Raw genomic sequence first — 12,755 nt, forward strand, 5'->3', positions numbered from 1 at the left:
TTCTCTACCCTCCAGCTCATGTCCCCTCTAGGACTGGAGAAGGCTGGCCTGAGTTAGCACTTAAGGATGTAAGGGTTTTTGGTCTCCTGTACTTAAGTTTCCTGAGTGTAAAGGAAAGAGAGGAGGATGAAGAAGGAAGGAATTAAGTTAGGAAATTTCCAAGCAAGGCAAACGTGTGTGTGTGTGTGTGTGTGTGTGTGTGTGTGTGTGTGTGTGTGTAAATAAGAAGACTGAATTTTCTAAGATGTTCTGGGTTCTTCTGAGCTTTTCTTACCTTCCTCTGCTGCAGCATAGGGACTTACTCACCATTTCCCCTCCTCTGTCTTACACACACACACACACACACACAGAAGAACCCATAACATCTTAGAAAATTCAATCTTCTTATTTACACACACATGGAATAAGGGGGCTCCTCATTTCTGAGTGGAACCTCTTGGAAGTGTTTCTGTATGTACTGTCTTATAATGCTCATGTGATGGTCTCTCCTGAGGAGGGATGAGGCAATTATTTGGATGGAAGTTAAATGGGAAGGTATTCTTATAATGTCTACATAGAGTACAGCAAGAAGGAAGTCCTTACCGAGGACAAATTGATTAGACTTGTTCTATATTGCCCAGAGAGGAGAACTAAGATGAATGGTGGAAGCAAGAGGGAGGTGAATTTCAACTCAATACAGGAAAACTATTCCTAACAGTTAGAATTCCTTTATCATGGGATAAGATGCCTGGGCAAGGTAACGGGTCCTTAATTTCTATTGTCATTATTTTTTTTTATTTTTAGGCAATTGGGGTTAAGTGACTTGCCCAGGGTCACACAGCTAGTAAGTATCAAGTGTTTGGTCTGAGGCTGCATTTGAACTCAGGTCCTCCTGACTTCAGGGCCAGTGCTCTGTCCACTGTGCCACCTAGCTGCCCCTGAGTCCTTCATTTCTAAGACAGTTTCAGTTGAGCCGAGACCTCACCAATGATCAGGAGACTTCTGAACAGACTAAATACTGTGTCTTGGATAGACACCTGGGGAAAATAATTTCTGTTCAGAGCACCTGTGGGTGGGATGGGATAAGTAAAGGTGATAAGTAAAATCGTATCAGATGCAAATATTAACTAGAAAGAATAAGTTTAGCAGGTTTTAAGCTCCCTAGTCTTTGCTAAGTAGAATTGTTTTTGTTACCTAAACCTTAGGCTGTTAAGTTTTCCTTGCCCTTATAAATAAATGCCCTAAGAAAAGTGCATTTATAGCACGAAGTTTATGGTAACAGGTGAAGCCCTCTTTTCTTCTCTCTTTAGCTTTGCCCCTGGTGATCTCATTCCCTTCAGTGCCTTCAAGGAACACTTGTTTGCAGATGATTTACTTCTTCTAAATCTCCCCTGTGCCCCAGTCCCAAATCTCCAACCACCTGTGAAACAGCTACACCTGAAAATCCCATCAGCATAATGATATCTACTTAAGGGGAGTTGTCAAACAGAGAAATGGGAACTTGCCAACAAAATTAGACTTAAAAAGACATATATAAAGATGACAGTACCAGCAGGCTACTGAAGATGAACACAAAAGCATGACATGATACAGTTAGAAGGAGGTCAAGAGTGCTGAAGTGGACAACAAAAGGATAAAATACAAACTCCTTTGTCTTCGTATATTCAAGACCTTATACAAAATGTCTCCAACCTACCTTTCCAATCTTATTATACTCAATACTTATTATATTCAAACATTCCATGTTCCTACCAAACTGGACTGCTATGCCCTGATATCATCCTGCAGTCTACTACCCCTCTGCTACGCATCTGCATAGTCAATACCTCATGAAATGTACTCCATTTATAACTGCCTGTCTGCCTCTTCAACAGGCATTTACCAAGTGGCTAGGCATTGTACTAGGGAGCATACCAAATGCTAAGAGAGAGAATCTTTCACAGCAGAGAATTCCCCTTCCCCCCTAGGGTCCAGGGCTGCCTTCCTTCATTATCTAATGCAGTATCAGACTTCCTTGATCTCACAATTAGAGGAATCCTCTCAAGGCAACCCAGTCCACTGCTGGGACAGCGCCAACTGTTTGGAAGTCTTCCCATTGTTGTTTTTGTTCTTCAGTCATTTCAGTCATGTCTGATACTTCATGACCCCACCTGGGGTTTTCTTGACAAAGATACTACAGTGCTTTGCCTTTTCCTTCTCCAGCTCATTTTACAAATGAGGAAACTGAGGCAAATAGGGTTAAGTGATTTGCCCAGGGTCTCCCAGCTAGTAAGTGAGTGAAGCCAGATTTGAACTCAGGAAGATGAGTCTTCCTGACTCCAGGCCCAGCACTCTATCCATTGGCACCTAGCTGCCCAAGTTTTCCCTTACATTACGCCTAAATTTGACTCTTTGCAATTGATACATAGTTCTGCCCTATGGAACCAAATTGACAAGTTAAATCCCTTTTCCACCTAACAGACTATCAAATATATGAACATAACTTTCACGTCTCTTGAGTCTTTTTTACTCCAGGTTTCCTAGTCCCAGTTCATTTATATAATCTCTGTCTCAAGAGGTTTCTACAGCAACTAATCTGACTTGACCACCCTAAATCACATACTCTTGCTTCCCTCAATTTATATGATACTATACTTATCCCTTCCACATCATAGGGGTTAGGGTGGCGGCACCCCTGCAATCTGGAAAATCTGTGTTAAAATTTTTTGGCCCTCCCTTTGTACCAGAGAACTTTTTTTCTCTCTTTGTTTTATAGAGCGTTAACAGTACCTTATTGTAAAATTTGGGTTAAGTATTTGGTTATAGGCTACATTACACAATACTCTCTCTCTCTATATATATATATGTGTATATATATATGTGTGTATATATATGTGTGTATATATGTGTGTGTGTGTGTGCGCGTGTGTGTGTGTATATCTGAAGCATTTATGAGTTTCTAAACCTTTTCTGTGTTGTCTGCTAGCCACCACATGTCATATGAAGCTTCCACAAAACTCCCAAAAAATTACCATTTAATTTCTTAAGCTGACCCAGGATGTACTGAAACCATCACGGGGAAAATCATGATGTGAAGGGATAACTGTATTTTTTGGCTCTTCTGTCTCACTGCCTTTTCTTGGTCTTCTTTGACCTTCCTCATCCAACTCTCTAAATATTGGTGTCCCCAAAGTTGTGTCCACACTCATCTGTTTTCTCTAGATCTTTCCTTCTTAGCAAACTTATCTATTCCCATGCCTTTATCACCTCTATGCAGATGGATTTCAAATCTCTATCTCCAGCCCCAATCTCACTCCTGTGCTACAAGCCTAATATTTTGAATTGCCTACGGGACATCTCTATCTAAAAGTCCAACTGGCAGCTCAACATCAACACATCTGGAATTGAAGTTCCCATCTCAGAAAGTCTCTTCCTTCAAGGCTCAGTTCAGAAACCTCTTCTTTCATGAAGCCTTTTCTAACCATTCCCAACCAAAAATGATTTCTGCCATATAAAATATTTCCAGAGCACTTGTTCTAGATCTCTATTTTGCCCTTATTACATTCTATTTTGTATCCTACTTATGTATATAAGTATTTGTATCACAGGCACATGCTCCATCCTACTCCATTAGACTGTAAGCTCCTCGAGGTCACAGATAGTACTGTTTTTCTTCTTTGCATCCCCAATACCATAACAAAGTAAGCTTTAATAGATGTTTGTTAAATTGAATTGGGGGCAGAGCTAGTGTAACCTGGGCTGGTAGTAGTAGGGCCTTTTGGGTCCTGAAGTGCATGATTCTAAAAGAAGACTATGGCTGAGTTACTTATTTGCATCCATCCAGAACTAATGACTTGCATATATGGAGAGGTATGAAGGAAGTCCTGGGCCAAAGAAATAGGGTCCTGAAAGCAATTAAGAGAAGAAACTGATTCCCTAGAAAGGTGAGGTTCTCAGGAGGATCCATGGCTTAGGGAGAATCTTTTATAAACTGTTAACAGAATCATTGGGATGATGCCCTGTACCACAAGAGAATGTCAGTCAAGCCTCACACAATACAAATGTACAGGACAGGAGTAACATGCAGCAAAATCTAAGTCAGCAAGAAACAAAAGAAGTGGTTTCCATTGGACCTATTTTAAATAATATGGTCTAGTCAACAGTATGGGACTAGCAGTAGATTTTTCTGTAGACTAGACTTCAGTCCTAGGTCTGCTTCCTAGAAACATAAGAGTTACAATAAAGGCTAGTTGAAGGGGTCCAGTGACTGAACAAGAACCAGTGCCAAATGACATTAACATACTAATCCCATATGTTCAATCATCAATGTCTATATATGATTGATAGGTATTTTACCAGGCTGTGGCTACTGGATTTGTGTGCTAGGAAAACTGATAGTACTTGGGATCCCAAACCTATTTCCACTGCTGTCTTCCTGACCTGAAGAGACTCTCCTCTTGCAAGATGGTCTTTCCCCACACTATCTTAATGTCAGGGAGGTGGGCTGAGGCTTGGGCTTGTTTCAGGGGTCCATTCCGCCTGTCTTCCCCCCACCCCTGCAAAACAGTGTATACACTAGAAAGAGCAAGAAGCACTAGAAATAGCAAAAACAGACCTTCTCCAGAGGCGTTCCATTATAGCAGTTCAGCTGTTTACACATCTCCAAACTCAGCTGGCAAATCCATGTGTTATCAGACACAACCATAAGGGTATCCCGGAGGAACTGCAAACACATAATAGACACCAGAGCAAACTGTTTGGGGAGCAGTAAAGCCAGAATATCTGTTCACTCTCAAAGACCACTCCTCACACCCAACCATGGCAGCTAATATCACAAGCTCTGTGCCACAGGGAATTGCTAAAGTCACAAGAGCTTTCCTGAGTATCTGTCTTCAGACTCCCTGAAGTGCTAGAAAATGCTCAGTAGGATAGAACTGGCCAGCAATCAAACATTTATTAAGCGCCAGCCACTGTGCTAACAGATACAAAAAGAGGCAAAAGACAGGCCCTGCCCTCAAGCACCTTGCAATCTAATTAAGGGGACAACATACAAACAAATATATACAAATAAAGCTATATACAGGATAAATAGAAAATAATTAAGAAAAAGCACTAGAATTAAGAGTCTTCTTGCAGAAGGCAGGATTTTAGTTGGGACTTAAAGGAAGCTAGGGAAGTCAGTGGTCAGAGTAGAGAGGGAGAGTGCTCCAGGCAGGGGGACAGCCAGAGAAAATGCCCAGAGCTCAGAGATAGAGAGTCTCATTCATGCAACAGCCAGGAGGCCAGGGTCATTCCTTTTGAACCAGGCCTCAACCTGGGCCTCAGGAGCTGCCCAGCCCTGCACAAGAGGTGGACCCTTATATACTTATGAGGAGAACCTCAAGAAAGAGAGTACCAAGATGAAATCATAACTTGTCTTCTCTGTGAATTCTTCACATCTCCAAAAGTAAACCTTCTTTAGTGCCATAGCTAGCCTCAACATGATCTCTGCCACATAAAGTGGTTTGTTGTACTTTCAAGTTGGCAAGACAGGGAAGAAATAGGGGCAGGCAGCATTGTAAAACCTGGTGCAGCCACAAGGGCCGTCTCCAAGCTCATCCTTCCAGGTATGCACAGAAGCATCTCCTCGTTTCTCATCTGGCTGCACACTTTGGGACTTCTCTTGACTTTTCCACCATTCCTCCATATACCTTTTCTGTTCCTCTCCCTCTCATTCCCTTTCAGCTTCCTTTTGTGTACTTTTGTTGTTGTTAAGGTGTTTCAGTCAGGTCTGGCTCTTTGTGATGCCATTTGGAGCTTACTTGGCAAAGATGTTGGAATGGTTGGCCATTTCCTCCTTCAGCTCATTTTACAGATGAGGAAACTAAGGCAAACAGGGTTAAATGACTTGCCCAGGGTCACACAGCTAGGAAGTGTTTGAGGCCAGATTTGAACTCAGGATGATGAGTCTTCCTGACTCCAGGCCTGGCACTCTATCTACCACCTGCCCTATGTATACTATACTGTATACATTAGAATATAAGCTCCTTGAAGTCACCGACTATCTTTTTTGCATTTGTATCCCAGTGCTTAGCACAGCACCTGGTATATCATAGGTGCTTAACAAATGTTTATTAATTAATTGACTGAATGTCTTCCTCTACTTCAGGGATGAGGAACTGGAGACTGAGATGTGGCAACCTGTCCAGTGTCACAGAGTAAGTTTGTGGTTCAGATGAAAAACCCAAGTTGCTTAGCCCCTTACACTGAGATCAGCCTGCTATATTAGACCAGCCTCCTTCCAAGAGTATCCCCTCAGGCTCTATTCCAGGTCAGCTGGAATTGGGGGGTGGTGATGGTAGTAGCTGAATTTGTCCTCTGGTCTGTTCACCTCTCTTATAAGAAAGGATTTTGTATACCTCATTTCCTTTTTCTAGGACACTAATTTGCCCTGACTTCTTTCCAACAACTGGTCTTGCTGACTAATATAGACTCTCCATTTAGCAGGGCTAGGGGGAAAGTAAAGTAACAGAGCAATCTACCTATAGGGGGATAGCAAACTCTTGCCTGGAACCATTAACTCTACCCCCTATGAAAAAGATGCCTGGGTGGCTGGCCACCACGGCTACTCTCCATCACTGTCCAAGTAGATTGTTTCCCTGCTGAACAGTTCCTCTTGGCTGCAGTTTGACATAATTCAAATTCATACAGTGCTTTAAACTTTATAAAGAACTTTCTTTATGATAACTGTAACATAAATAGTTCAGGTATTATTAACTCCCATTCTAAGCATGAGGAAACAGATTTAGATAAGTTGAATAATTTTTCCACAGCCACACTCCTAGTTAACTAAGAGTCGGAGTCAGGATTCAAACTCTGGACCTTTAACTCCCAAATATGATATTCTTTCCACTATAGCATATTGCCTTTAAAAGCTCTTCTTTCACACAGTCTCCTCCCTCTCTTTTTCATCAGAAAAGACAAAACATCCTTTCCTATTTCCTACCATCAGCAGCTTTTCTTCCCATTCCTTCTGAGACAGGGTTTCTTCATTGTGTTCTGAAATAATAATTCAGTTAGACTGGCTGGAGGAACTGACTACAGCCATTCATAAACATAGACAGGCTCTCGGCTCTCCCCTGACCCCAACCACCCAGCCCCTGGCTGACTCAGTACCCTCCAGGGAGATCAAAGGAGAAGTCAATAGCCCAATCTATCCCTCCCACATGACCTAGGGTTTATTTTAAAACCATCATTCCAAGGTGCCAGTTAGACCACTGAGATGCTATTCAAGGATATATTCCTTATGGGAATCCAGCTAAACTCCACAAAAAGTTCTCCCCTTACTCTCAGGTCCTTCCCTCTTTTCTTCCTTCCTACCCTCTTCCTATGGAAACTTTACCTTCTAGATAGTTTACTAAGGGAGGGATGGTTTTCTGCCAACGCTGGCCCAATAGTGGATGGATGTTAAGGTGCAAAACATTCAGCAGCCGTAGAGAGGCTGCTCCTCTGCCCTCCCCCAGGTAAGGGTGTGAAGACACAATCTGTGAAGAAGAGAGAAAATCAAAATCAGAAACTGTAGGCTCCGAGCAAGAACTTGATATTGGATGCTCACAAATTCTCCTGGCTGGATCCTAATCTCATGTCCAGGGCAAACAAAGCTTGGAAGAATATCAAGAGAAACAATGAGGTACAGGGAAATTTTATTCCACAGTCTAACTTCCTTCAGAAGCAGATGAGGTCTAGGCAGTGAGTCCATAAGTCTACCTCTCTACCCTCTACAAAGAAAAGAAAACACCCATTTCCCTTGGGAGCTTCAAGGTTAGGCCACAAACACTTACCAAGAGTCTTGTAGTTAAAGCAAAAGGAGATGGAAGGTTTACTGAAAAAGAAGAATAAACACAGAAAAATTCACTTAACTAAACATGAACTCCAACACCTTCTCCCTTCTTGCTTCTCCTCCCTTTCCTCAGTGCTTAGCACAACACTCGGCACATGATGAGGGATTAATAAATGCTCATTCCCTTCCTTCCTTCCTTCCTACCCACACCCTGGGGGAAAAAAAAAATCAGTCTTCCACCTGTGATTAGATATGCCTTAAATTTATAAGCTGCTTAATTCTAAGGGCTGAGGTGGTACAAATGGTACAAACCATTTGAATCATACTGAATGAGGAACGAATTCTCCCCTTCCTCTTGCCTCTTCATAGCCAGGTGCATGAGACTCTTGCAGAGTGGTGTCAGGGCATTAGTGAACTGGACAGGGATTAGGAACTCCAGAAGATACGGCCAAAGAACCTGCATGGGGACAGAACACCCAGGTGACACACCATCCTTCCCAAAGAAGCAGACTGCTATGGACTCTTCCTACAATTTTGCCTATGGCAAGGCCACATGGCTTCACCCTGCATTTGACAAGTACAGATCTACAGCTGAAGTCTTTATGATTAATGGCAGCCCTGTACAACATACAGCCCGTGAGCCACTTGCAGCCCACCAAAGAGGCCTGTAGGCCGGATGTTATACAGACCTGTTTTATATTCTCTACATTTTACATGGGCTGCCTGAAATCCATTGGTGGGCCAAAATTTTATCGCTTACTACGTTGTGCAGACCTGATCAATGGCCAACAGGTAGGACCTTAAAAACAAGGACTATCAACTACCTAGGATTCAGGAATTGTTTCATTATAACAAATTAAGCATTATTTTATAAAGCTAGAAAAAATTATGAAATTCATCTGGAGGGAAAAAAAAAAGGCCAAGGACCTCAAGAGAAAAAAATGAAAAACTGGGGGGGGGGGGAGAACCTAGTAGTACCAGACCTCAAGCTATACTAAGAAGCAGTAATCATCAGAATGATTTGGTACTGGTTAAAGAAGAGAAGTTGACTGGTGAAACAGATTAGGTATACAATATTCAGAAGCAAACAACCCTAGTAGATTATACTGTTTGATAAATCCAAAGGTCCAATTACTAGGTTAAGGGCTCATTATTAGACTTTTAAAAACTGCTCAGAATACTGGAAAGCAGTCTGGCAGAAACTAAATACAGAACATCTCACACTATATACCAAGATAAGCTTAAAAGTATTATATATATGACTTTGACATACAGAGATACATGATAAACAACTTAGAGGATCAAGAATTACCTTTCAGATCTGTGAGTAGGGGAAGAGATCACAACTAAACAAGAGAGGATCAACAAAAAATAAGAAGGATAATTTTGACAGTAGTCGATGATGATAGTAATCTATATCTGATAACCCCAAAAACTCCAGCTTCTGGGATAAGAACTCACTATCTGACAAAAACTTCTGGGAAAACTGGAAAACAGCATGGCAGAAATTAGGCATAGACCAACATCTTAGACCGTATACCAAAATAAAGTCAAAATGGGTACATGATTCAGATATAAAGGCTGATACTATAAGCAAACTGAGAGAGCAAGGAATAGTTCACCTGTCAGATTTATGGAGAATGGAAGAATTTATGACCAAACAAGGGAGAGAGAACATTATGAAATGCAAAATGGATAATTTTGGCTACATTAAATTGAAAAGTTTTTGCATAAAGCCAATGCAAACAAGATTAGGAAGGAAGCAGAAAATTGGGAAAGAATTTTTATCACCAGTGTCTCTGATAAAGGCCTCATAACTAAAATATATAGAGAACTGAATCAAATTTATAAGAATACAAGTCATTCTCCTATTGACAGTTCTCAGATGAAGAAATTAAAGCTATCTATAGTCATATGAAAAAATGCTCTAAATCACTATTGATTAGAGAAATGCAAATCAAAACAACTCTTACCTATCAGATTGGCTAACATGACAAAACAGCAAAATGATAAATGCTGGAGAAGATGTGGGATGCATTGTTGGTGGAGTTGTGAGCTGATCCAACCATTCTGGAGAGCAATTTGGAACTATGTCCAAGAGGCTATAAAAACGTGCATACCCTTTGACCAACAATAGCACTTTTAGGGCTGTATCCCAAAGAGATCACAAAAATGGGAAAAAGACCCACACATACAAAAATATTTATAGCAGCTCTTTTTGTGGTAGCCAAGAATTGGAAATTGAGGGGATGCCCATCAATTGTGAAATGGCTGAACAAGTTGTATATGAATGTAATGGAATACTATTGTGCTATAAGAAATGATGAGCAGGTGGACTTCAGAAAAACCTGGAAGAACTCATATGAACTGATGCTGAGTGAAGGGAGCAGAACCAGAACATTGTACACAGTAACAGCCACATTGTGTGATGACTGACTTTGATAGACTTAGTTCTTCTCAGCAATACAAGGATCTAAGACAACTCCAAAAGACTCAAGATGGAAAATGGCATCCACATTCAGAGCAAGAACTGTGGAGTCTGCATGCAGATCAAAGCATACTATTTGCTCTCTCTCTCTTTTTTGTTTTGTTGCTTCTTTCTCGTAGTTCCTCCCATTCATTCTAATTCTTCTTCACAACATGACTAATATGAAAATATATTTAATAAGAATGTCTATGTAGAGCCTATTGCACACTATCTTGTCTTGCGGGGGGAAGGTGGAGAAAACTTAAAACTCAAAATCTAATGGAAGCGAATGCTGAAAACTAAAAATAAATTAATTTAAAAATCAAAGGAAAAAAATCTTCTGAACAAATAAAGTCAATGCAGCTGAAATTAGAAGAGAAATATGTAACTGGGGGGGAAATCTGCAGCTAGTTTCTCTGATAAAGATTTCATTTCCAAGATATATAAAGATCTGACTCAAATTTATAAGAATAAGAGCTTATTACTCAATTGATAAATAGTTAAAGGATATGAATAGACAGTTTTCAGAGGAAGAAACCCAAACTATCAACTGGCATTTGAAAAACAGTTTCAAATCACTAATAGAGAAATGCAAATTAAAGCAACTCTGAAAACAGACACATTAATTCCCTGTTGTTGGAGTTGTGAATTGGTACCATTCCAAAAGGCAATTTAGAACAGTAACACAAAAGTTACTGAATTGTGCATTCCCTTTGACCCAGCTAAATCATAGTAATAAGCCTGTGTATACATCCCAAAAAGATCAAAGAAAGAGGAAAAGGCCTCATGTGTACAAAAAAAAATCACAGCTCTTTTTGTGGTGGCAAAGAACTAGAAACAAAGGGGGTGCTCATTAACTAGGGAATGGCTTAACAAATTATAGCATATGAAAGTAATGGAATACTATTGTGCTGTAAGAAATGACAAAAGTGGTTGTGTCTCAGAGAAAACTGGGAAGACTTGTATCAAATGATGCAGAGTAAGTGTGAAGAACTAGGAGAACAATTTATACAATGACAACAACATTAGAGAGAAAAACGATTTTGTACCTACTTCCTTGAAAGAGAAGTAATGGACTGAAGGTACAGAATGAGACATATATTTTTGGATATAGCCAGCGTGGGAATTCATTTTACTTGACTGTGCATTCATTGAAAGGGTTTTATTTTTCAGTGATATGGAAGATGAGAAGAAAATCAATTAATTAAAAAAATATATACAATACTATTTGTGAAAAGCTGACCTCTATAACCATCCTGTGTAACTTTAATCTGACTGCTTTTTCATCCTTCTATATGGTTCACTCTGCAGTAAAATGCTCTCTAATTTTTTTTTTTAAACAGGAAGAAGGATGAACTTAGGTGGGAAAAGATAACGAATTCTGTTTTGGATACGTTGAGTTTCAGATGCCTACTGGACATCCATGAGGAGAGGTCTAGAAGGCAGCTGGAGATGTGAGACTGGGATACAGGTCTAGAAGTGCTATTGCTGGGTCCAAGTTTTTGACTCACAGTTTTATAGCCCTTTGGGCATAGCTTCAAATTGCTCTCCAAAATGGTTGGATCATTTCACTACTCCACCAACAATGCATTCGTGTTCCAATTTTCTGATAGGCGTGATGTGGTAGCTCAGAGTTGTTTTGATTTGCATTTCTTCAAGTAAAAATCTTATAAAGAAGGATAATGAAAGCTTATAAACAGCATTGTCTCTTAAAATAATGAAAAGGAGAGAAAATAAATACAAGTACACATTTAAAGAAAGCTCAAAGAGATCTAATTAAGCAAAATCATCCCAAAGGATTTTAAGCGTAAAACTTGAAAGTGTATTTCATAACAAACTCTTTTTATAATCAGAGACAATGGAGGCACTAGATTTGGATTCTAAAATAAGAATCCCAGATGTCCTTCATGAGTTAGTAGAAATAGCAACCAAGAAAACAAAGACTGAGAAGAGCAGTTAAATTAGATTAACTGAACAACAACAAAACTATACAAAAGGGGTCATGCTGGAGATGATACAATTGAGGACTTTGAGGGATCAATTTTGAAGAAGGAAAGATTTCAAATGCTTAAATAAAAAGTCTGGACCTTATTATTAGGGGAAAAAAAGAGGTGATTGAGAGAGTATCAATAATTACCAACTCATATGTCCTATCACCACAAAATTTTTGTGAAAATAATCTTACATACACAAAGAAGACATCCTTGATGAAGGTACAAAAAGGGAAACAGGCAAATTTTGCAAACAATATTCTACAGAAGACCATATCTTTATTTATAATCACACAAATTACTGAAAGGTATAAAGACTACAGGATCCCATTGTGCTAATTGTTTGTTGACTGTTGAAAAAAAAAGAAAGACAAAACAACAATTACTTGATTCAGTAAGCAAAATACTACTTTATTACCCCAACAAAGTTTCCTCTATGAATAGGTCAAAATAAGTCATGCCAGATTCTATAAAAGATGTAACAGAAATAACTTTATTCATTGACTCTTTGATTCTTAAT

At 39.7% G+C, this 12,755-nt stretch overlaps 1 protein-coding gene across 5 annotated transcripts in view; it reads right to left on the reverse strand.

The window, feature by feature from the left end:
- The window catches only part of MROH1 (maestro heat like repeat family member 1), a 197,445-nt gene that overhangs the window by 76,444 nt on the left and 108,246 nt on the right, over positions 1-12,755 (reverse strand). For all 5 annotated transcript variants that reach the window (XM_078153842.1, XM_020995209.1, XM_020995206.1 and 2 more), the window contains 5 exons: positions 8,090-8,234; positions 7,779-7,819; positions 7,340-7,481; positions 6,944-6,996; positions 4,574-4,681 (listed from right to left, as the gene is read on the reverse strand). In XM_078153842.1, coding sequence (XP_078009968.1) covers positions 4,574-4,681; positions 6,944-6,996; positions 7,340-7,481; positions 7,779-7,819; positions 8,090-8,234 — 489 coding nt within the window. The remainder of the gene's footprint in view (positions 1-4,573; positions 4,682-6,943; positions 6,997-7,339; positions 7,482-7,778; positions 7,820-8,089; positions 8,235-12,755) is intronic.

Source organism: Phascolarctos cinereus, unplaced genomic scaffold (assembly GCF_003287225.1).
Source record: "Phascolarctos cinereus isolate Bilbo 61053 unplaced genomic scaffold, phaCin_HiC Scaffold_4;HRSCAF=312, whole genome shotgun sequence".
NCBI classification, from domain to species: Eukaryota; Metazoa; Chordata; class Mammalia; order Diprotodontia; family Phascolarctidae; genus Phascolarctos; species Phascolarctos cinereus.